Consider the following 23,461-nt stretch of genomic DNA (forward strand, 5'->3'; position numbering starts at 1 on the left):
TGACAATTCAGATATGGCTGCATTAAATGCAGAGGAAACAGTAAAATTGTAGATGGCCTAATTGGCCAAGAGTTTGATGATAAAGAATGAAGTGTTGGGAACGTTCGATAGAAGATTTGGTACTGAAAATCGGATTGAACTAACCATAAAGGAAACCAAGGAGAAATACAAGTAACATACCCTAAATTCATAGAACCCAGATAAATCTGGATCCGATGAAATCTTTAGAGAATATCTTGCTTCGTAACCATGTTAAAATCTTGCGGAAAATTTTTCTTCATCAACTTTCGAACTTAGAAATTCCAAAATATCATCATAAATATCTTCGATATTTCTGAGGATATTTACATAAATATTCTTGTCTGAAATTATCTACCTCTTCGTGTTATCTGTATTCCATTATTTTGGAAACTTCTGTAAAATCTAAGTATGAATTATGAATGAATTGTGGAGAAGTGATGGGAATTGAAGCATGGGTTAGTATAATATAATGACACTTGGCCAACGTGATTATATTACAGTAAGTCATGCTGAGTTTCTAATGGAACGTGATGATTCACTGATTATAATGTCATCATGTGCCATGTTACACAACTCTTTCATTCTACTTAAGCTCTAAGCATATCAAGGAAATATTCCTTTGATATTTCTGTTCTTCCGTAATTCCAACAAATTGCTAATAAATCGTACTATTACATTTTCTTTTTGATTAGAAGATTTTCTTTAAATTTCTTGAACTCCAGAAACCCACCGTGACTACGTCAAAAGTTAAATCTCTATCTCGATCTTTTGTGATAGCTCCACTCATACGCTTCAAGTAATCGAATTATTTTATCCATATTACTCAATGATGATAAAACTCTATTTATCAATTCATATTCGTCATGAAAACATTTTTATTGTTAGCCATGACGACCTCGATCAAATTTCGGGGACGAAATTTATTTAACGGGTAGGTACTGTCACGACCCGGAAAATTTCGACTAATTTTAAACCAAACTCTCGATACGATGTAATATTTTCGACACGATAAGAAATGTCTGTTAGGTTGGATCTCAAAAATTTTGAACTGTTTCATTTATTCAATTGACCTTCGACCATTTCCGACGACTCACGATACGATTACTTAAATAGATATACAAATATTAAAATATAAATATGGAAACTGTGTTTAAGTCTAGGAGATATTTTAATTGTTGCTACAGCATGCTAAAGTAACTTTATATGTACATCTATATTACATAGATAGGAGATAGAAAGGCCATCATTATCATTCAATGATTTTTCTCATTCTTACGTCTAAAATTTGCATTAGCAATTAATAAAGTTACATGTCTGAATATAACAAAAATAGATCACGAGGGCAATATTAAATAGTAAAAGGAGGAAGACAACTTGTTTTCTTTCTATTATTTTTCTTTCTCCCTGCACACGACTTTATTCTCATAAACTAATATTATGATCCATATACATGCATCAATATATACATCATCCATCATGATTCGTTATTTCTTCTCTATATATATTACTCCTTTATGATTAGTATGGAACATCACAAAAATCAACCCAACACAACACACATATAATAACCCTTTCCTTCTGTTATTTATTCGACTATCAAACACCCTCTTCACCTTCACTAATTAGCTTGATCACCCTCACATCTTAATCAACCGCTACCTAGCTTAACCGTCGACCACTACAATAACCAAAACACCCTCACCAACGCTTGCAGCTAACTGTTTCTGTTTCTAATCATTTCCAACAAAATTGTCCAAACCTCACTGCCACTTTGAACCATTCTAAATCATAGCTACAACTAGTTCTATTTATGTTGTGAACTTAAAGACCGAGACCCTTGGTTGTGTTACTGCTATTTGATTAAACCAACCACCTCCTCTCCGGACCACCATCAAACCACCGTAGCCACCACCACACCATCGGTACACCATCTAACACCCACCAACTTTTCTCTCTCCCTCTCTACTTGTAAATCGTCACCATCTCACCACCTTCTATCACAACTACAACTCGATCACCTGCACTACTATTTTGTTAACCAAAAACCAACATCTACAACCCAAACCGAGACCATTGATGTCGAGCTGCTTGATGACCCGTTTGTTTTCTCTTTGTTTTCGAAATCACCACAAACCCATCAGCCTTTCTAACATATTTTTTTTTCCTTCTTCTCGATTCACCATAGAACCATCACCGCCACCTCTTTAATTCAGTTTCTATCTGGCTCCTATTTAATTTCTGTCGAGCACCACCCCAACAGCCATATTGTTGCTAGCTAACTGCTATACCTGCTACTGTTCCGGCCAGATTATTGTTCAACCTGAAAAACCAATCGAAACCCACTCAAACCCTTTCCATAACCACCACCTTGTTGAGTCACGCCACAATATCTGTCTACCATTCGTTTACGTTTAAACTACCACAACCACTTCCATCTCCTTCAATATTGTTTCTGTTTTAAACCATCCCAAGAACCACACACCCACTTGCCAACTTGTTATAGAATTACTAATTCATGGTATTTAATAAATCACTAGTGGGTACAAGGAGTCTTATTAATATGGATGTATTATATATTATTATGCATCGCAAAAATGGATTAGCAAGTGGGACTTGTATCAAAGGAATGGCAGACCATAAAAGGGGCCACATAAAAAGACATTTTGGCTGTGTATGATGATAAAATAAAGTTGATGTTAACTACTTATTTAATCGAATTTTCTGTGAAACCAAAGGAGCCACGTTTGTTTCTTGGGCCATGTTTTTGTTTTGTTGCCGAGAACCAATTGCGTTTTTGTTTATACTCCAATAAAGGTGATGAACAATGAACCTGTTTTATAGCTCGAAAGACGATGACCTACAACAACGACGATTTAATGATGATCGTGATGATCAAAACGTTATCAAATAATGATGATTTAACTAAACATACGGTTGTTTTTGTGTTCCTGTTTTCTATTAAAAATCACGAACCAAAATCTCCCTATATAATTCCTAATCACGAGATGTATTATCAATGAAGTTTGGGCTAGGTTAAATAGGTTTATTGGGCTTATAAATTGTTATTGGGCCATGATCTACTTATCCATTTTTCTATTGGGATGACACAAGAACAAATGGGATACTTAAACAGATATTCGGGTTATAGATATATTATGTGGTAACTAAGACAGAAATGGATAGACAGAGTGTTGGTTAGAGGGTTGGCAGTTGAACGATAGGTTGCGGGTTCGAGCCCGGGCAAGGGCACTTATTTTTGGAACTTATTCTTTGAGGTAGTTTATCTCTATTTTTATTATTAGTATTATTATTCATATCATATTTATTATATTTTTATTTTTATCATAAGTATTAGTATTATTATTAGTAGTATTATTATCATTATAATTATTAATATAAATATTAATACTATTATTATTAGTAAAATTATTATTTTTATAGTTATTATTATTAGGATTCATTATTATTAAATTAACATTTTCAGTAAAGTTATCATTATTATTATTAATATTAAAATTATTATTTCTATAAAAATTATCATTTTTATTATTACTATTATTATTAAGATAAAACAACTTTTATTATTACCAATATTTTTTTTATCAAATAACGATTAGTTATAAAACCATAATTGTTACATATCACATAACTAAATTAATATTTTTATAATAAATGTAATTAATTAAGTTATTAATAAAACATATAATTAAAAAAAAACCATTTAATCCCTAACTCTGTTTGATTACCATTAAATGTGTTAATATATATAAATAATATAGGTTCATGAATCCGAGACCAACACTATATTTGTTCAATGACGTCATATGTATTTTTACTACAAAATACAGTATGGTGAGTTTCATTACTCCCTTTTTATTTATATTTTTGGGCTGAGAATACATGCGCTGTTTTATAAATGTTTTACGAAATAGGCACAAGTACTAAAACTAATTCTATGTGGGTTTAAACCAGAAATATACCCTTATCTTGGTAACATTAAACTACTTGTTTATGTACGGTAGGCGCGAATCCTAAAGATAGATCTATTGGGCCTGACAAACCCCGTCCTGACTATGGAATGCTTTAGTACTTCGAGGTTATTTTAAACACACCTGATCTGGTGTACTTCAGAGGGTAAACCATGAACGTTAAGGCTTGTTACCGGGTGCCTACAACTTATAGAATACTTTTATACACTTGCGAGTGTACATATATTTATAAACAAAAATCTTGTGGTCTATTAATATATTGAAAAGATTGTTATGATAAACCTATGAACTCACCAACCTTTTTGGTTGACACTTTTAAGCATGTTTATTCTCAGGTACGAATTAAGTCTTCCGCTGTGCATTTGCTCATTTTAAGGACATTACTTGGAGTTGATCATCGTAATGGAACCAAATGTTAATGACTTCGCCCAGGTGGATAAGGACGGGTCTTTACACTTTTATTTTCACAAACTTTGGATTTCCATTCCTTCTCAATTTTCTTAGGAAAAAAAATGTTCTTTTAACTGAAGATTTTTCTTTACTCTTGATTTTTTCATTGAGTTTTGAAATTTCCTTTTTGAGTTTATGAATAGTGTTAGCTTGATTTGACTTTGACCTTCTCTTAGTTGACCTATTTGGATCTGGACAAATGCAAGTGTCAGAGGATGATTCAGAGTTGTCCTTGCAACTTGACTCTTGAGTGTCAGACTCTATGTCAGAACACACACTTTTATTTTGAGAGACTAAACTGTTAGAGTGTGAAGGTTTCAAAAGTTCAGACTCTAATGGATTTTTACTTTCAAGTATTATAGTCTCAGAAGGCTCAACAGGATCTAATGACCTTACAAAAGCATTGGTTAAAATCTTTTTGTCACCATCAAATTTTATAAATGTGTTTGGTAGAATGTCAGGTTTGAATACACTTGGATCATCTTCCACATTATTGTTTAATATGTAGTTTTCACCTAGTATAGCTTTGACATCATTTGGAATTTATTTGGCAATAGCATCAGAATTCTTTTTGGAAGATACACACCAAGATTTACAAATTGATTCATAGTGTTTTGACCTTTTAATTGATCTTCCTAATTCAATATTTAATCTTTTAGTTTCTTCTGTATATGCCATTTTATATGTGTCAAGTTCAACCTCACATTTTTTAAAGACTTTAATTTCAGCATCTTTGTCTTTGATAACATTTTTAAGATCAAAGATCTGTGTTCTTAACCTATCAATATCATCTAAACACCATTGAAAGTCAAGCAGCAAGTACTGAAACATTCTCACTTTTTCATTATCAAGATAGTTCACAAAGTTTTTTACCTTTTAGGCAGAAACTTTATTACAAGTAGTGTCCTTATCCATCTTCTCAACAGCTTTCAGATCTTCCTCAAACTTGCTAGAACCACCATCCTTTTCAATTATAGCCATAAGACACTTGTTGAAATGTCCCGTTCTTATTGATTAAAAACGTTCCATATTAATTGATTTCGTTGCGAGGTTTTGACCTCTATATGAGACGTTTTTCAAAGACTGCATTCATTTTTAAAACAAACCATAACCTTTATTTCATAAATAAAGGTTTAAAAAGCTTTACGTAGATTATCAAATAATGATAATCTAAAATATCCTGTTTACACACGACCATTACATAATGGTTTACAATACAAATATGTTACATCGAAATCAGTTTCTTGAATGCAGTTTTTACACAATATCATACAAACATGGACTCCAAATCTTGTCCTTATTTTAGTATGCAACAGCGGAAGCTCTTAATATTCACCTGAGAATAAACATGCTTTAAACGTCAACAAAAATGTTGGTGAGTTATAGGTTTAACCTATATATATCAAATCGTAACAATAGACCACAAGATTTCATATTTCAATACACATCCCATACATAGAGATAAAAATCATTCATATGGTGAACACCTGGTAACCGACAATAACAAGATGCATATATAAGAATATCCCCATCATTCCGGGACACCCTTCGGATATGATATAAATTTCGAAGTACTAAAGCATCCGGTACTTTGGATGGGGTTTGTTAGGCCCAATAGATCTATCTTTAGGATTCGCGTCAATTAGGGTGTCTGTTCCCTAATTCTTAGATTACCAGACTTAATAAAAAGGGGCATATTCGATTTCGATAATTCAACCATAGAATGTAGTTTCACGTACTTGTGTCTATTTTGTAAATCATTTATAAAACCTGCATGTATTCTCATCCCAAAAATATTAGATTTTAAAAGTGGGACTATAACTCACTTTCACAGATTTTTACTTCGTCGGGAAGTAAGACTTGGCCACTGGTTGATTCACGAACCTATAACAATATATACATATATATCAAAGTATGTTCAAAATATATTTACAACACTTTTAATATATTTTGATGTTTTAAGTTTATTAAGTCAGCTGTCCTCGTTAGTAACCTACAATTAGTTGTCCACAGTTAGATGTACAGAAATAAATCGATAAATATTATCTTGAATCAATCCACGACCCAGTGTATACGTATCTCAGTATTGATCACAACTCAAACTATATATATTTTGGAATCAACCTCAACCCTGTATAGCTAACTCCAACATTCACATATAGAGTGTCTATGGTTGTTCCGAAATATATATAGATGTGTCGACATGATAGGTCGAAACATTGTATACGTGTCTATGGTATCTCAAGATTACATAATATACAATACAAGTTGATTAAGTTATGGTTGGAATAGATTTGTTACCAATTTTCACGTAGCTAAAATGAGAAAAATTATCCAATCTTGTTTTACCCATAACTTCTTCATTTTAAATCCGTTTTGAGTGAATCAAATTGCTATGGTTTCATATTGAACTCTATTTTATGAATCTAAACAGAAAAAGTATAGGTTTATAGTCGGAAAAATAAGTTACAAGTCGTTTTTGTAAAGGTAGTCATTTCAGTCGAAAGAACGACGTCTAGATGACCATTTTAGAAAACATACTTCCACTTTGAGTTTAACCATAATTTTTGGATATAGTTTCAAGTTCATAATAAAAATCATTTTCTCAGAATAAAAACTTTTAAATCAAAGTTTATCATAGTTTTTAATTAACTAACCCAAAACAGCCCGCGGTGTTACTACGACGGCGTAAATCCGGTTTTACGGTGTTTTTCGTGTTTCCAGGTTTTAAATCATTAAGTTAGCATATCATATAGATATAGAACATGTGTTTAGTTGATTTTAAAAGTCAAGTTAGAAGTATTAACTTTTATTTGCGAACAAGTTTAGAATTAACTAAACTATGTTCTAGTGATTACAAGTTTAAACCTTCGAATAAGATAGCTTTATATGTATGAATCGAATGATGTTATGAACATCATTACTACCTTAATTTCCTTGGATAAACCTACTGGAAAAGAGAAAAATGGATCTAGCTTCAATGGATCCTTGGATGGCTCGAAGTTCTTGAAGCAGAATCATGACACGAAAACAAGTTCAAGTAAGATCATCACTTGAAATAAGATTGTTATAGTTATAGAAATTGAACCAAAGTTTGAATATGATTATTACCTTGTATTAGAATGATAACCTACTGTAAGAAACAAAGATTTCTTGAGGTTGGATGATCACCTTACAAGATTGGAAGTGAGCTAGCAAACTTGAAAGTATTCTTGATTTTATGAAACTAGAACTTTTGGAATTTATGAAGAACACTTAGAACTTGAAGATAGAACTTGAGAGAGATCAATTAGATGAATAAAATTGAAGAATGAAAGTGTTTGTAGGTGTTTTTGGTCGTTGGTGTATGGATTAGATATAAAGGATATGTAATTTTGTTTTCATGTAAATAAGTCATGAATGATTACTCATATTTTTGTAATTTTATGAGATATTTCATGCTAGTTGCCAAATGATGGTTCCCACATGTGTTAGGTGACTCACATGGGCTGCTAATAGCTGATCATTGGAGTGTATATACCAATAGTACATACATCTAAAAGCTGTGTATTGTACGAGTACGAATACGGGTGCATACGAGTAGAATTGTTGATGAAACTGAACGAGGATGTAATTGTAAGCATTTTTGTTAAGTAGAAGTATTTTGATAAGTGTATTGAAGTCTTTCAAAAGTGTATAAATACATATTAAAACACTACATGTATATACATTTTAACTGAGTCGTTAAGTCATCGTTAGTCGTTACATGTAAGTGTTGTTTTGAAACCTTTAGGTTAACGATCTTGTTAAATGTTGTTAACCCAATGTTTATAATATAAAATGAGATTTTAAATTATTATATTATCATGATATTATCATGTATGAATATCTCTTAATATGATATATATACATTAAATGTCTTTACAACGATAATCGTTACATATATGTCTTGTTTAAAAATCATTAAGTTAGTAGTCTTGTTTTTACATATGTAGTTCATTGTTAATATACTTTATGATATGTTTTCTTATCATAGTATCATGTTAACTATATATATATATATATCCATATATATGTCATCATATAGTTTTTACAAGTTTTAACGTTCGTGAATCACCGATCAACTTGGGTGGTCAATTGTCTATATGAAACATATTTCAATTAATCAAGTCTTAACAAGTTTGATTGCTTAACATGTTGGAAACATTTAATCATGTAAATATCAATCTCAATTAATATATATAAACATGGAAAAGTTCGGGTCACTACAGTACCTACCCGTTAAATAAATTTCGTCCCGAAATTTTAAGCTGTTGAAGGTGTTGACGAATCTTCTGGAAATAGATGCGGGTATTTCTTCTTCATCTGATCTTCACGCTCCCAGGTGAACTCGGGTCCTCTACGAGCATTCCATCGAACCTTAACAATTGGTATCTTGTTTTGCTTAAGTCTTTTAACCTCACGATCCATTATTTCGACGGGTTCTTCGATGAATTGAAGTTTTTCGTTGATTTGGATTTCATCTAACGGAATAGTGAGATCTTCTTTAGCAAAACATTTCTTTAAATTCGAGACGTGGAAAGTGTTATGTACAGCCTCGAGTTGTTGAGGTAACTCTAGTCGGTAAGCTACTGGTCCGACACGATCAATAATCTTGAATGGTCCAATATACCTTGGATTTAATTTCCCTCGTTTACCAAATCGAACAACGCCTTTCCAAGGTGCAACTTTAAGCATGACCATCTCTCCAATTTCAAATTCTATATCTTTTCTTTTAATGTCAGCGTAGCTCTTTTGTCGACTTTGGGCGGTTTTCAACCGTTGTTGAATTTGGATGATCTTCTCCGTAGTTTCTTGTATAATCTCCGGACCCGTAATCTGTCTATCCCCCACTTCACTCCAACAAATCGGAGACCTGCACTTTCTACCATAAAGTGCTTCAAACGGCGCCATCTCAATGCTTGAATGGTAGCTGTTGTTGTAGGAAAATTCTGCTAATGGTAGATGTCGATCCCAACTGTTTCCGAAATCAATAACACATGCTCGTAGCACGTCTTCAAGCGGTTGTATCGTCCTTTCGCTCTGCCCATCAGTTTGTGGATGATAGGCAGTACTCATGTCTAGACAAGTTCCTAATGCTTGCTGTAATGTCTGCCAGAATCTTGAAATAAATCTGCCATCCCTATCAGAGATAATAGAGATTGGTATTTCATGTCTGGATACGACTTCCTTCAAATACAGTCGTGCTAACTTCTCCATCTTGTCATCTTTTCTTATTGGTAGGAAGTGTGCTGATTTGGTGAGACGATCAACTATTACCCAAATAGTATCAAAACCACTTGCAGTCCTTGGCAATTTAATGATGAAATCCATGGTAATGTTTTCCCATTTCCATTCCGGGATTTCGGGTTGTTGAAGTAGACCTGATGGTTTCTGATGCTCAGCTTTGACCTTAGAACACGTCAAACATTCTCCTACGTATTTAGCAACATCGACTTTCATACCCGGCCACCAAAAATGTTTCTTGAGATCCTTGTACATCTTCCCCGTTCCAGGATGTATTGAGTATCTGGTTTTATGAGCTTCTCTAAGTACCATTTCTCTCATATCTCCAAATTTTGGTACCCAAATCCTTTCAGCCCTATACCGGGTTCCGTCTTCCCGAATATTAAGATGCTTCTCCGATCCTTTGGGTATTTCATCCTTTAAATTTCCCTCTTTTAAAACTCCTTGTTGCGCCTCCTTTATTTGAGTAGTAATGTTATTATGAATCATTATATTCATAGATTTTACTCGAATGGGTTCTCTGTCCTTCCTGCTCAAGGCATCGGCTACCACATTTGCCTTCCCCGGGTGGTAACGAATCTCAAAGTCGTAATCATTCAATAATTCAATCCACCTACGCTGCCTCATATTCAGTTGTTTCTGATTAAATATGTGTTGAAGACTTTTGTGGTCGGTATATATAATACTTTTGACCCCATATAAGTAGTGCCTCCAAGTCTTTAATGCAAAAACAACCGCGCCTAATTCCAAATCATGCGTCGTATAATTTTGTTCGTGAATCTTCAATTGTCTAGACGCATAAGCAATCACCTTCGTTCGTTGCATTAATACACAACCGAGACCTTGCTTTGATGCATCACAATAAATCACAAAATCATCATTCCCTTCAGGCAATGACAATATAGGTGCCGTAGTTAGCTTTTTCTTCAATAACTGGAACGCTTTCTCTTGTTCATCATTCCATTCAAATTTCTTCCCTTTATGCGTTAATGCAGTCAAGGGTTTTGCTATTCTGGAAAAGTCTTGGATGAACCTTCTGTAGTAACCAGCTAGTCCTAAAAACTGGCGTATGTGTTTCGGAGTTTTCGGGGTTTCCCACTTTTCAACAGTTTCTATCTTTGCCGGATCCACCTTAATACCTTCTTTGTTCACTATGTGACCGAGGAATTGAACTTCTTCCAACCAAAATGCACACTTTGAAAACTTAGCGTACAATTCTTCCTTCCTCAATACTTCTAACACCTTTCTCAAATGTTCACCGTGTTCTTGGTCATTCTTTGAGTAAATAAGTATGTCATCAATGAAAACAATGACAAACTTGTCAAGGTATGGTCCACACACTCGGTTCATAAGGTCCATGAACACAGCTGGTGCATTAGTTAAACCAAACGGCATGACCATAAACTCGTAATGACCGTAACGTGTTCTGAAAGCAGTCTTTGGAATATCATCTTCTTTCACCCGCATTTGATGATACCCGGAACGTAAGTCAATCTTTGAATAAACAGACGAGCCTTGTAGTTGATCAAATAAGTCGTCGATTCTCGGTAGTGGGTAGCGGTTCTTGATGGTAAGTTTGTTCAACTCTCGGTAGTCGATACACAACCTGAATGTACCATCTTTCTTCTTGACAAACAAAACAGGAGCTCCCCACGGTGATGTGCTTGGTCGAATGAAACCACGCTCTAAAAGTTCTTGTAATTGGCTTTGTAGTTCTTTCATCTCGCTGGGTGCGAGTCTGTAAGGAGCACGAGCTATTGGTGCAGCTCCTGGTACAAGATCTATTTGAAATTCAACGGATCGATGTGGGGGTAATCCCGGTAATTCTTTCGGAAATACATCAGGAAATTCTTTTGCGACGGGAACATCATTGATGCTCTTTTCTTCAGTTTGTACTTTCTCAACGTGTGCTAGAACAGCATAGCAACCTTTTCTTATTAGTTTTTGTGCCTTCAAATTACTAATAAGATGTAGCTTCGTGTTGCCCTTTTCTCCGTACACCATTAAGGGTTTTCCTTTTTCTCGTATAATGCGAATTGCATTTTTGTAACAAACGATCTCCGCTTTCACTTCTTTCAACCAGTCCATACCGATTATCACATCAAAACTCCCTAACTCTACTGGTATCAAATCAATCTTAAATGTTTCGCTAACCAGTTTAATTTCTCGATTCCGACATATATTATCTGCTGAAATTAATTTACCATTTGCTAATTCGAGTAAAAATTTACTATCCAAAGGCGTCAATGGACAACTTAATTTAGCACAAAAATCTCTACTCATATAGCTTCTATCCGCACCCGAATCAAATAAAACGTAAGCAGATTTATTGTCAATAAGAAACGTACCCGTAACAAGCTCCGGGTCTTCCTGTGCCTCTGCCGCATTAATATTGAAAACTCTTCCACGGCCTTGTCCATTCGTGTTCTCCTGGTTCGGGCAATTTCTAATAATGTGGCCCGGTTTTCCACATTTATAACAAACTACATTGGCATAACTTGCTCCGACACTACTTGCTCCGCCATTACTCGTTCCGACACCATTTGTTCCTTTCGTTCTATTAACCCCTGGTCCGTAGACTTCACACTTCGCCGCGCTATGACCATTTCTTTTACACTTGTTGCAAAATTTGGTGCAGAACCCCGAGTGATACTTTTCACACCTTTGGCATAGCTGCTTCTGATTGTTGTTGTTGTTGCGGTTATTATTGTTGTTGGGATGATTGTTGTAGTTGCTGTTGTTGTTGTTATTGTTGTTGTTGTTGTTGTTGTTGGGCCGTTTGTTGTAGTTGCGATTTATGTTGCGATTGTTGGGATAATTGTTGCGATTATTGTTGTAATTGCTGTTGTTGTTGTACTGGTGATTCTTATCACCGTTTTCCTCCCACTTTCTTTTGACTTGCTTCACATTGGCCTCTTCAGCAGTCTGTTCTTTAATTCTTTCTTCAATTTGGTTCACGAGTTTGTGAGCCATTCTACATGAATGTTGTATGGAGGCGGGCTCGTGTGAACTTATATCTTCTTGGATTCTTTCCGGTAATCCTTTCACAAACGCGTCGATCTTCTCTTCCTCATCTTCGAATGCTCCCGGACACAATAGGCACAATTCTGTGAATCGTCTTTTGTACGTGGTAATATCAAATCCTTGGGTTCGTAACCCTCTAAGTTCTGTCTTGAGCTTATTGACCTCGGTTCTGGGACGGTACTTCTCGTTCATCAAGTGCTTGAATGCTGACCACGGTAGTGCGTACGCATCGTCTTGTCCCACTTGCTCTAGATAGGTATTCCACCATGTTAACGCAGAACCTGTGAAGGTATGCGTAGCGTACTTCACTTTGTCCTCTTCAGTACACTTACTTATGGCAAACACCGATTCTACCTTCTCGGTCCACCGTTTCAATCCGATCGGTCCTTCGGTTCCATCAAATTCCAAAGGTTTGCAGGCAATGAATTCTTTGTAGGTGCATCCTACACGATTTCCTGTACTGCTAGATCCAAGGTTATTGTTGGTATGTAGCGCAGCCTGTACTGCGGCTATGTTTGAAGCTAGAAAAGTACGGAATTCCTCTTCATTCATATTCACGGTGTGTCGAGTAGTCGGTGCCATTTCCTTCAAAATAGTTAAATGGAACAAGTTAATCATACAGAATATTAAGAGTAGTTAATAGTATTTCGTAGCATAATATGAACTCATTTATAAAAGCTTTTTCTTCATATTAGCGTTTTATAAGTTTAAATTCGAGTAGTACCTACCCGTTAAGTTCATACTTAGTAGCTAATATACAATTCAACTACTACAATTCTATATGAAAAACTGATTATAATAATATTTCGCGTTCAAACTTTTACACAACATTTTACAAACTTACAATACCGCTTATTTTACATATAGCATGAAATATAGCACACAATAAATTTGATACAAGATAGTTGTGAAGACAATTCTAGCTAGTACACAAGTCGTTCAGCAAAGGCAATAAAGACACATAATTCATACGTCCAGAAACAAGTCATGCATTCTGGTTTTACTAGGACTACTTCCCATCCTTGGTCTTGTACAACATAACCGTTATGGCCGTTGATAAGACAGCGTGTTGTAACGTCATCAAAGGGACGAGGGTTACGTAATGTCCAACAGTCCCGTAATAATCTAAAAACCTCATTTCTTACCCCAATTACCGACTCCGTCACTTGTGGAAACGTTTTGTTTAATAGTTGTAGCCCGATGTTCTTGTTCTCACTTTGGTGAGAAGCGAACATTACTAATCCGTAAGCATAACATGCTTCTTTATGTTGCATGTTAGCCGCTTTTTCTAAATCACGAAGTCCAATATTCGGATATATTGAGTCAAAATAATTTCTTAACCCGTTGCGTAAAATAGCATTTGGGTTCCCCGCAATATATGCGTCAAAGTAAACACATCGTAACTTATGGGTTTCCCAATGTGATATCCCCCATCTTTCAAACGAAAGTCTCTTATAAACCAAGACATTCTTGGAACGTTCTTCGAATGTCTTACAAACTGATCTCGCCTTAAATAGTTGTGCCGAAGAATTCTGGCCGACTTTAGACAAGATTTCATCAATCATGTCTCCGGGTAGGTCTCTTAAAATATTGGGTTGTCTATCCATTTTGTGTTTTTAAACTGTAAAATAGACAAGAGTTAGATTCATAAAAAAATATTATTAATACAAGCAATTTTTACATATATCATAAAGCATAAGAACACTATATTACATATATTACACCACACGAATACAACTATCTTATTCCGACTCGCTCGTTTCTTCTTCTTCGGTTTTGGTTTGTTTTGCCAAGTTTCTAGGGATATATGATGTTCCCCTAATACGAGCCGTCGTGATCCACATTGGTTTAGAAAAACCTGGTGGTTTAGAGGTTCCCGGGTCATTGTTACAACTTAAGGACTTCGAGGGTTGACGATACATATAAAGTTCATCGGGGTTGGAATTAGATTTCTCTATTTTTATGCCCTTTCCCTTATTATTTTCTTTTGTCTTTTTAAATTCAGTTGGGGTAATTTCTATAACATCATCGGAATTCTCGTCGGAATCCGATTCATCGGAGAATTGGTAATCCTCCCAATATTTTGCTTCCTTGGCGGAAACACCATTGACCATAATTAACCTTGGTCGGTTGGTTGAGGATTTTCTTTTACTTAACCGTTTTATTATTTCCCCCACCGGTTCTATTTCTTCATCCGGTTACGATTCTTCTTCCGGTTCCGATTCTTCTTCCGGTTCCGACTCTTCTTCCGGTTCCTCTTCGGGAACTTGTGAATCAGTCCACGAATCATTCCAATTTACATTTGACTCTTCATTAATATTAGGTGAGTCAATGGGACTTGTTCTAGAGGTAGACATCTATCACATAATATCAAACGCGTTAAGAGATTAATATATCACATAATAGTCACATGTTAAAAATATATAGTTTCCAACAAAATTTGTTAAGCAATCATTTTTCAAGTAAACACGGTCGAAGTCCAGACTCACTAATGCATCCTAACAAACTCGATAAGACACACTAATGCAAAATTCTGGTTCTCTAAGACCAACGCTCTGATACCAACTGAAATGTCCCGTTCTTATTAATTAAAAACGTTCCATATTAATTGATTTCGTTGCGAGGTTTTGACCTCTATATGAGACGTTTTTCAAAGACTGCATTCATTTTTAAAACAAACCATAACCTTTATTTCATAAATAAAGGTTTAAAAAGCTTTACGTAGATTATCAAATAATGATAATCTAAAATATCCTGTTTACACACGACCATTACATAATGGTTTACAATACAAATATGTTACATCGAAATCAGTTTCTTGAATGCAGTTTTTACACAATATCATACAAACATGGACTCCAAATCTTGTCCTTATTTTAGTATGCAACAGCGGAAGCTCTTAATATTCACCTGAGAATAAACATGCTTTAAACGTCAACAAAAATGTTGGTGAGTTATAGGTTTAACCTATATATATCAAATCGTAACAATAGACCACAAGATTTCATATTTCAATACACATCCCATACATAGAGATAAAAATCATTCATATGGTGAACACCTGGTAACCAACAATAACAAGATGCATATATAAGAATATCCCCATCATTCCGGGACACCCTTCGGATATGATATAAATTTCGAAGTACTAAAGCATCCGGTACTTTGGATGGGGTTTGTTAGGCCCAATAGATCTATCTTTAGGATTCGCGTCAATTAGGGTGTCTGTTCCCTAATTCTTAGATTACCAGACTTAATAAAAAGGGGCATATTCGATTTCGATAATTCAACCATAGAATGTAGTTTCACGTACTTGTGTCTATTTTGTAAATCATTTATAAAACCTGCATGTATTCTCATCCCAAAAATATTAGATTTTAAAAGTGGGACTATAACTCACTTTCACAGATTTTTACTTCGTCGGGAAGTAAGACTTGGCCACTGGTTGATTCACGAACCTATAACAATATATACATATATATCAAAGTATGTTCAAAATATATTTACAACACTTTTAATATATTTTGATGTTTTAAGTTTATTAAGTCAGCTGTCCTCGTTAGTAACCTACAACTAGTTGTCCACAGTTAGATGTACAGAAATAAATCGATAAATATTATCTTGAATCAATCCACGACCCAGTGTATACGTATCTCAGTATTGATCACAACTCAAACTATATATATTTTGGAATCAACCTCAACCCTGTATAGCTAACTCCAACATTCACATATAGAGTGTCTATGGTTGTTCCGAAATATATATAGATGTGTCGACATGATAGGTCGAAACATTGTATACGTGTCTATGGTATCTCAAGATTACATAATATACAATACAAGTTGATTAAGTTATGGTTGGAATAGATTTGTTACCAATTTTCACGTAGCTAAAATGAGAAAAATTATCCAATCTTGTTTTACCCATAACTTCTTCATTTTAAATCCGTTTTGAGTGAATCAAAATGCTATGGTTTCATATTGAACTCTATTTTATGAATCTAAACAGAAAAAGTATAGGTTTATAGTCGGAAAAATAAGTTACAAGTCGTTTTTGTAAAGGTAGTCATTTCAGTCGAAAGAACGACGTCTAGATGACCATTTTAGAAAACATACTTCCACTTTGAGTTTAACCATAATTTTTGGATATAGTTTCATGTTCATAATAAAAATCATTTTCTCAGAATAACAACTTTTAAATCAAAGTTTATCATAGTTTTTAATTAACTAACCCAAAACAGCCCGCGGTGTTACTACGACGGCGTAAATCCAGTTTTACGGTGTTTTTCGTGTTTCCAGGTTTTAAATCATTAAGTTAGCATATCATATAGATATAGAACATGTGTTCAGTTGATTTTAAAAGTCAAGTTAGAAGGATTAACTTTTATTTGCGAACAAGTTTAGAATTAACTAAACTATGTTCTAGTGATTACAAGTTTAAACCTTCGAATAAGATAGCTTTATATGTATGAATCGAATGATGTTATGAACATCATTACTACCTTAATTTCCTTGGATAAACCTACTGGAAAAGAGAAAAATGGATCTAGCTTCAATGGATCCTTGGATGGCTCGAAGTTCTTGAAGCAGAATCATGACACGAAAACAAGTTCAAGTAAGATCATCACTTGAAATAAGATTGTTATAGTTATAGAAATTGAACCAAAGTTTGAATATGATTATTACCTTGTATTAGAATGATAACCTACTATAAGAAACAAAGATTTCTTGAGGTTGGATGATCACCTTACAATATTGGAAGTGAGCTAGCAAACTTGAAAGTATTCTTGATTTTATGAAACTAGAACTTTTGGAATTTATGAAGAACACTTAGAACTTGAAGATAGAACTTGAGAGAGATCAATTAGATGAATAAAATTGAAGAATGAAAGTGTTTGTAGGTGTTTTTGGTCGTTGGTGTATGGATTAGATATAAAGGATATGTAATTTTGTTTTCATGTAAATAAGTCATGAATGATTACTCATATTTTTGTAATTTTATGAGATATTTCATGCTAGTTGCCAAATGATGGTTCCCACATGTGTTAGGTGACTCACATGGGCTGCTAAGAGCTGATCATTTGAGTGTATATACCAATAGTACATACATCTAAAAGCTGTGTATTGTACGAGTACGAATACGGGTGCATACGAGTAGAATTGTTGATGAAACTGAACGAGGATGTAATTGTAAGCATTTTTGTTAAGTAGAAGTATTTTGATAAGTGTATTGAAGTCTTTCAAAAGTGTATAAATACATATTAAAACACTACATGTATATACATTTTAACTGAGTCGTTAAGTCATCGTTAGTCGTTACATGTAAGTGTTGTTTTGAAACCTTTAGGTTAACGATCTTGTTAAATGTTGTTAACCCAATGTTTATAATATCAAATGAGATTTTAAATTATTATATTATCATGTATGAATATCTCTTAATATGATATATATACATTAAATGTCTTTACAACGATAATCGTTACATATATGTCTTGTTTAAAAATCATTAAGTTAGTAGTCTTGTTTTTACATATGTAGTTCATTGTTAATATACTTTATGATATGTTTTCTTATCATAGTATCATGTTAACTATATATATATATATATCCATATATATGTCATCATATAGTTTTTACAAGTTTTAACGTTCGTGAATCACCGATCAACTTGGGTGGTCAATTGTCTATATGAAACATATTTCAATTAATCAAGTCTTAACAAGTTTGATTGCTTAACATGTTGGAAACATTTAATCATGTAAATATCAATCTCAATTAATATATATAAACATGGAAAAGTTCGGGTCACTACACTTGTCCTCCTCCTCATCAGATGATGAGTCTTCATCTTCCCATGCTGTCGTGTACAAAGCTTTCTCTTGTTCTTTGTTCTTAGACTTTTCTGCTTCACTTTTTAACTTCATGTACTTCAGCTTGTACTTTCTTGCTTTGTCAACAGACTTGTTGGAGTTTGAACCTCCTTCACAGACCAGCAGTCAGCAGCTATGTGACCTAATTTTTTACACTTAAAACATTTAGCTTTCTTTGGATCAAAAGTACCCTTGCCTTTACCCTTCTTGAAACCAAACTTTGTCTGCTCAATTCTTTGAGTCAAAAGAGCCATCTGAACTTCCAGATCTTTAATCTCCTCAACAACATCAGATTCACTATCATCATCAGAAGTTTCATCACTCTCAGATTCAACCTTGCTAGAGTAACTAGAGAATAACTGCTTATTATTCTTTGTAGTAGCCACCAATGCAGCTTCTGGATCTTTAGCAGTTTTCTTAGCATTGATCTTGTTCTTCAGTTGTGTTTCCTCAAAGTTTGATAGTATACCAAACAACTCACTTAGCTCATAATCATCTATCTTCTCACTAATTATCATAGTGGTAATCACAGATTCAAAGTTTGAAGGTAGCAGTTCAATGAACTTTTGACACAACACTTGTTGTGTTTTCTCTACACCAACACTTTCAAGATCATTTATCAGAACCTGAAATCTTGAATGAAGATCACTTAAAGATTCTTTAGGCTCAGCAGCAAAATTTTCATAGCATCTAATCATATTCTTCTTCTTCTGAGTCTTAGCAACATTGACTCCTTCATAGTCATTAAGCAACAGATCCCACATAGCTTTAGCAGACTTGGCATGACTGATCTTTCTGAGAATTGGAACAGTAACAACATTTCCAATAATACTCCTTATCTTGCTATCTAGTTTGAACTTTATGGCTTCTGCTTCAGTCCACCTTTCTCTTGGTGTTTCACGAAAATAGGCAGGTTGTGCAGCAACAGTATCTGAGGTAGGAACAACAGCTATCATTGAACTAGGAATAATTGGTCCTGTTGTAAGAACTTGTTCAGCTTCTTCATGAATAGATCCTAAAAACCATAGGACTTTCAATTTCCAAGTTACAAAATCTGTGCCATCAAATATTGGCACACCTTTTCCAGCCATAACTGGGGTATGAATGGTACTGGTAGGCATTTTGATAAAAATATGGATCGTTTTTAAAGATCACCGAGATAGGATTTGCACCTTTCCCGCTCTGATACCAGTTATTAGTTCACAGTAATAGGACTATGAACTCCAGACTCTCACTTTATACAATAAATAAGAATTATAGTGCAGAAATTGAGAGAACACGATGAATAGAATAAGAAATAGATAATTGATCGTGCAAAGTACAAATTCATAAGAAAACATACGCCCCTATTTATACAGGTAAAAACCAAATCTGGAGATTTGATTTTCATAACTACTTACCAATAAAAGTGGAAAAGATAAACTAAAATACATCAAATTAACTATTAATTAGGAAGTCAACTCTGGAGATAAAATCAAATTTTCAAAACAAATCTTCTTAAATAACAAGCATATCTCCAGAATATTCTTTGACTTTGGCTTCAAGAAATCATCATACGTTTACTTCAATAATTCCAGAGTCTGCAACTTCATACTCTAAATCTTCAGACTCTAAAACTGCAAAACACTTTTAATTCATCAGATTATTATTTATATTTTTTCCAACAGTATTAAATATTAGAATAGCTCGTCTAAGCTAGATACGTATATTGTTTCGTGTTCCACGCTTTACATTATACAAGCACCTTTTCATACTTAACTAATTAAATTGAATTTTAAACAAATCAACGACTTATATTGTACCTTTACAAATATTATACTCCCTCCGTCCCATTACAAGTGTCCACTTACTTTTTGCACATAGTTTTAGAAAATTCCACTAACTTCATTCTCCACCAATCAGAAATTTTCTCTCTCTAGAATAACCCTTTCTCATTGGTTGAAACACAAAGTGGACACTTAAAATGGGACATCCCAAAATAGAAATGTGGACACTTGTGGTGGGACGGAGGTAGTACTTTTTTCAGTTATTGTTCAATGATTCCGATTTTCACGTCAATCATAAAATACAAACTATTATGTCTTGTGGTACTTGTTGATGGCTTTTCATTGTCCATTGTCTATATATAATAATAATTAATAACGTTAAATAACTTAACTATAGATCTTCAAAAATAAAAAATACAGTAATTGTTTATTTCACTTGGAAGAAAAGCTTCAGTTTAATTAAATTGATTGTTTAAAAAATTTGTCTTATTTGCAAAAACCATCATCACTTTGGACTTTTTAGAAGTGTTGATTAAAATTTTTTCTAGAAACAATTTAAGATGGTTTATTTATTATTTACTCAAGGGTACGTTTTGTATTTTAGTAAAGTAGATGTTGGTTATTGAACTATTGACTGATTAACTTAATTATTTATTTTCTTTATAGAAAACGTGCCAAATTCAACTTGGAGAGTATTTATAAGACCAGTACTGGTGCCCGTGCTCTGCACTTCAAAGTTCACAAACACACAAACCAAAAGTTATAGTATCTCTCTAATTGTACGTATAATTTTTGTGTAAAGTTAAAAAAGAAAAAACAAAAATGGGAAGAGCACCTTGTTGCTCAAAAGTTGGTTTACACCGAGGAGCATGGTCTGATGAAGAAGATAAACTGTTAACTAATTACATTCAAACCCATGGTGAAGGTCAATGGCGATCCATGCCTTCCAAAGCTGGTAATTGTTTAGTTTTATATGAATGTTGATTTTAACATATACGGATACACCACCTTACTTGAACAGGATCTGTTCTATAGGCTCGTACTTATGTATTCTAGATACCTAAAAAACATATACATATACCGATTGAAAAGGGTCGGAAACAAGGAGATAATACTGGGTTGGGCTCTTTCGTCTGAACAGAAAAAACATTATTCGTTTACACATTTTTTTTATACTAATACGACATTCTTATATACACATACTTAAAAATAAATCAACTTTTAGTTTTAGTTTATAATGTCAATTATGTATTAATATTTGTATCTTTATGATGGATGTATAGGATTGTTGAGATGCGGAAAAAGTTGTAGGCTAAGATGGATGAATTATCTTCGACCAGGTATTAAGAGAGGAAACTTCACCGCGGAAGAGGATGACGTCATTGTCCGGCTTCATTCTATCCACGGGAGCCGATGGTCATTCATTGCCAATGAGCTATTGGGTCGAACCGACAATGAGATTAAAAATCACTGGAACTCGCATCTTAAACAAAAGATAGCGGACGACAAACAGTCCGACATAAAAAATGAGAAAAAGAAAAGAAAAAACAATCAAAAGTCAAAGAAAGTCAAAACCGTCGATAATACAGTAAAAACTGTTCCGGATCAACTTGTTTCAACAACTAGTACATCATTGCCTTCATCGCAATCTGAATCAGCGAGTTTTGATTGTGGATCGATGAGTGGTGCGTCATCAAGTTCAACGATTGATCAACAAGGTGATATTGACTTACTTATGACCGATTTTAGTTGGCCTAATTGGTCACCATTGTTTGAGATTGATGATGGTGCATTGAGTATCAACGGTCAAGATGATATTTCATCATTCGAAATGCCATTAGACGGTTTAGATTTGTTGATGATGAAACACGACGAAAGCAAAATGCTAGAGAAGTTATATGATGAGTGCTTGCAATTGATTGAAGATGGTGATGGATACTGATAGTGAAATAGTAACGTAGTTGTGTTAATCTTATTTATTACTGTGTTACGTAAAGTTTATAAGTGGAGAGTTTGATTATGTGGGTAAGTTATGCATTAAATAATTGCTTTTTACCAAATGAAGACATTGTCATTTTAAGTGGTGAAAAGTTCTATCGAGATATTTAATTTTGTGGTTCAGATTTAAAACTAGTTGTGAGCACTCGCTTCGCGCCGGGGACTCCGTTTTGAATGCGAGTTAAAAAAAAAGTCTTCATCTATTTTGTAAAAAAGAAATTTTTTTTCGACATCTAACATTAAAGGGTTGTTCTTTTTGTGAAAGTTGCTTCTTTTAGCGTTAAAGTTAGTTGATCTATTTTGTAAAAAAGAATGTTTTTCGACATCTTTTGGTAGCATTGAAGGGTTATTCCTTTTAAGAAGGTTGTTTTTTTATCGTTGGAGACACAAAAAAAAAAAAAAAAAAAAGAAAGAAATGTAGCGCAGTAGTGGCCTATGTGGGTCCTACTGTTTGAGCACAGTGTACAAGTCGGTATAGCGTGGTGGGTGTTATTATTCATTTTTGATGTTAGTGATGGGATAAATAATAATTTAGAATATAGGTATAAAGTGGGAGGTTCGATTTGTATTTTAATGGAAGTTAGGGGATTAGATTTGTGAAAAGTGGAAAATTGAATAGTACTATTCATAACAAATAAGACAAATTTTGTCTATTAGTTATATTGGTAATATGACGTCATTTTAAATGTGACATCGTGCACTACTCAACACGGTCACGATTTGAATCGAACAAAATATATATATATATATATATATATATATATATATATATATATATATATATATATTTGTAGGGTTAGGTTATTGTACATTGTATGTTATAGTAATAAGGGTATGAAGCTCCTACAACCGTGGATCAAGTATGATTTGAAAATTAAATGAACTGGTTTTATTATAGAGAAATGACAATAAAGGGCATAACCGTCTTTAAATCTTATCCCTTTAGATTATGTACTATCTGAAAACATCCATTATAATCGGTGGTCGGTAGATTAAATATGAATATGAATATCAATATGAATATGAATGTACTTGTCACTATGTAAACAGGTCAATTAAATTTTCTCATGCAAAACATG

General features: G+C 33.8%; 1 protein-coding gene across 1 annotated transcript; it reads left to right on the top strand.

Annotated features, from left to right (window-relative positions):
- Positions 1 to 21,129: 21,129 nt before the first annotated feature.
- Positions 21,130 to 22,555, top strand: LOC139848102 (uncharacterized). Its single transcript, XM_071837836.1, has 2 exons — positions 21,130 to 21,339; positions 21,668 to 22,555. Exons 1-2 carry the CDS (start codon positions 21,207 to 21,209, stop codon positions 22,324 to 22,326), a joined length of 792 nt encoding a protein of 263 aa, XP_071693937.1. The 5' UTR covers positions 21,130 to 21,206; the 3' UTR covers positions 22,327 to 22,555.
- The last annotated feature ends 906 nt before the right edge of the window (positions 22,556 to 23,461 follow it).

Source organism: Rutidosis leptorrhynchoides, chromosome 5 (genome assembly GCF_046630445.1).
Source record: "Rutidosis leptorrhynchoides isolate AG116_Rl617_1_P2 chromosome 5, CSIRO_AGI_Rlap_v1, whole genome shotgun sequence".
Lineage (NCBI taxonomy): Eukaryota > Viridiplantae > Streptophyta > Magnoliopsida > Asterales > Asteraceae > Rutidosis > Rutidosis leptorrhynchoides.

Excerpts from the sequence above, each read along its gene's own strand:
- LOC139848102 (XM_071837836.1), top strand. The coding sequence starts at position 21,207 with ATGGGAAGAGCACCTTGTTGCTCAAAAGTTGGTTTACACCGAGGAGCA. Across the intron at positions 21,340-21,667 it reads ATCCATGCCTTCCAAAGCTG|GATTGTTGAGATGCGGAAAA; the intron begins GTAATTGTTTAG and ends ATGGATGTATAG.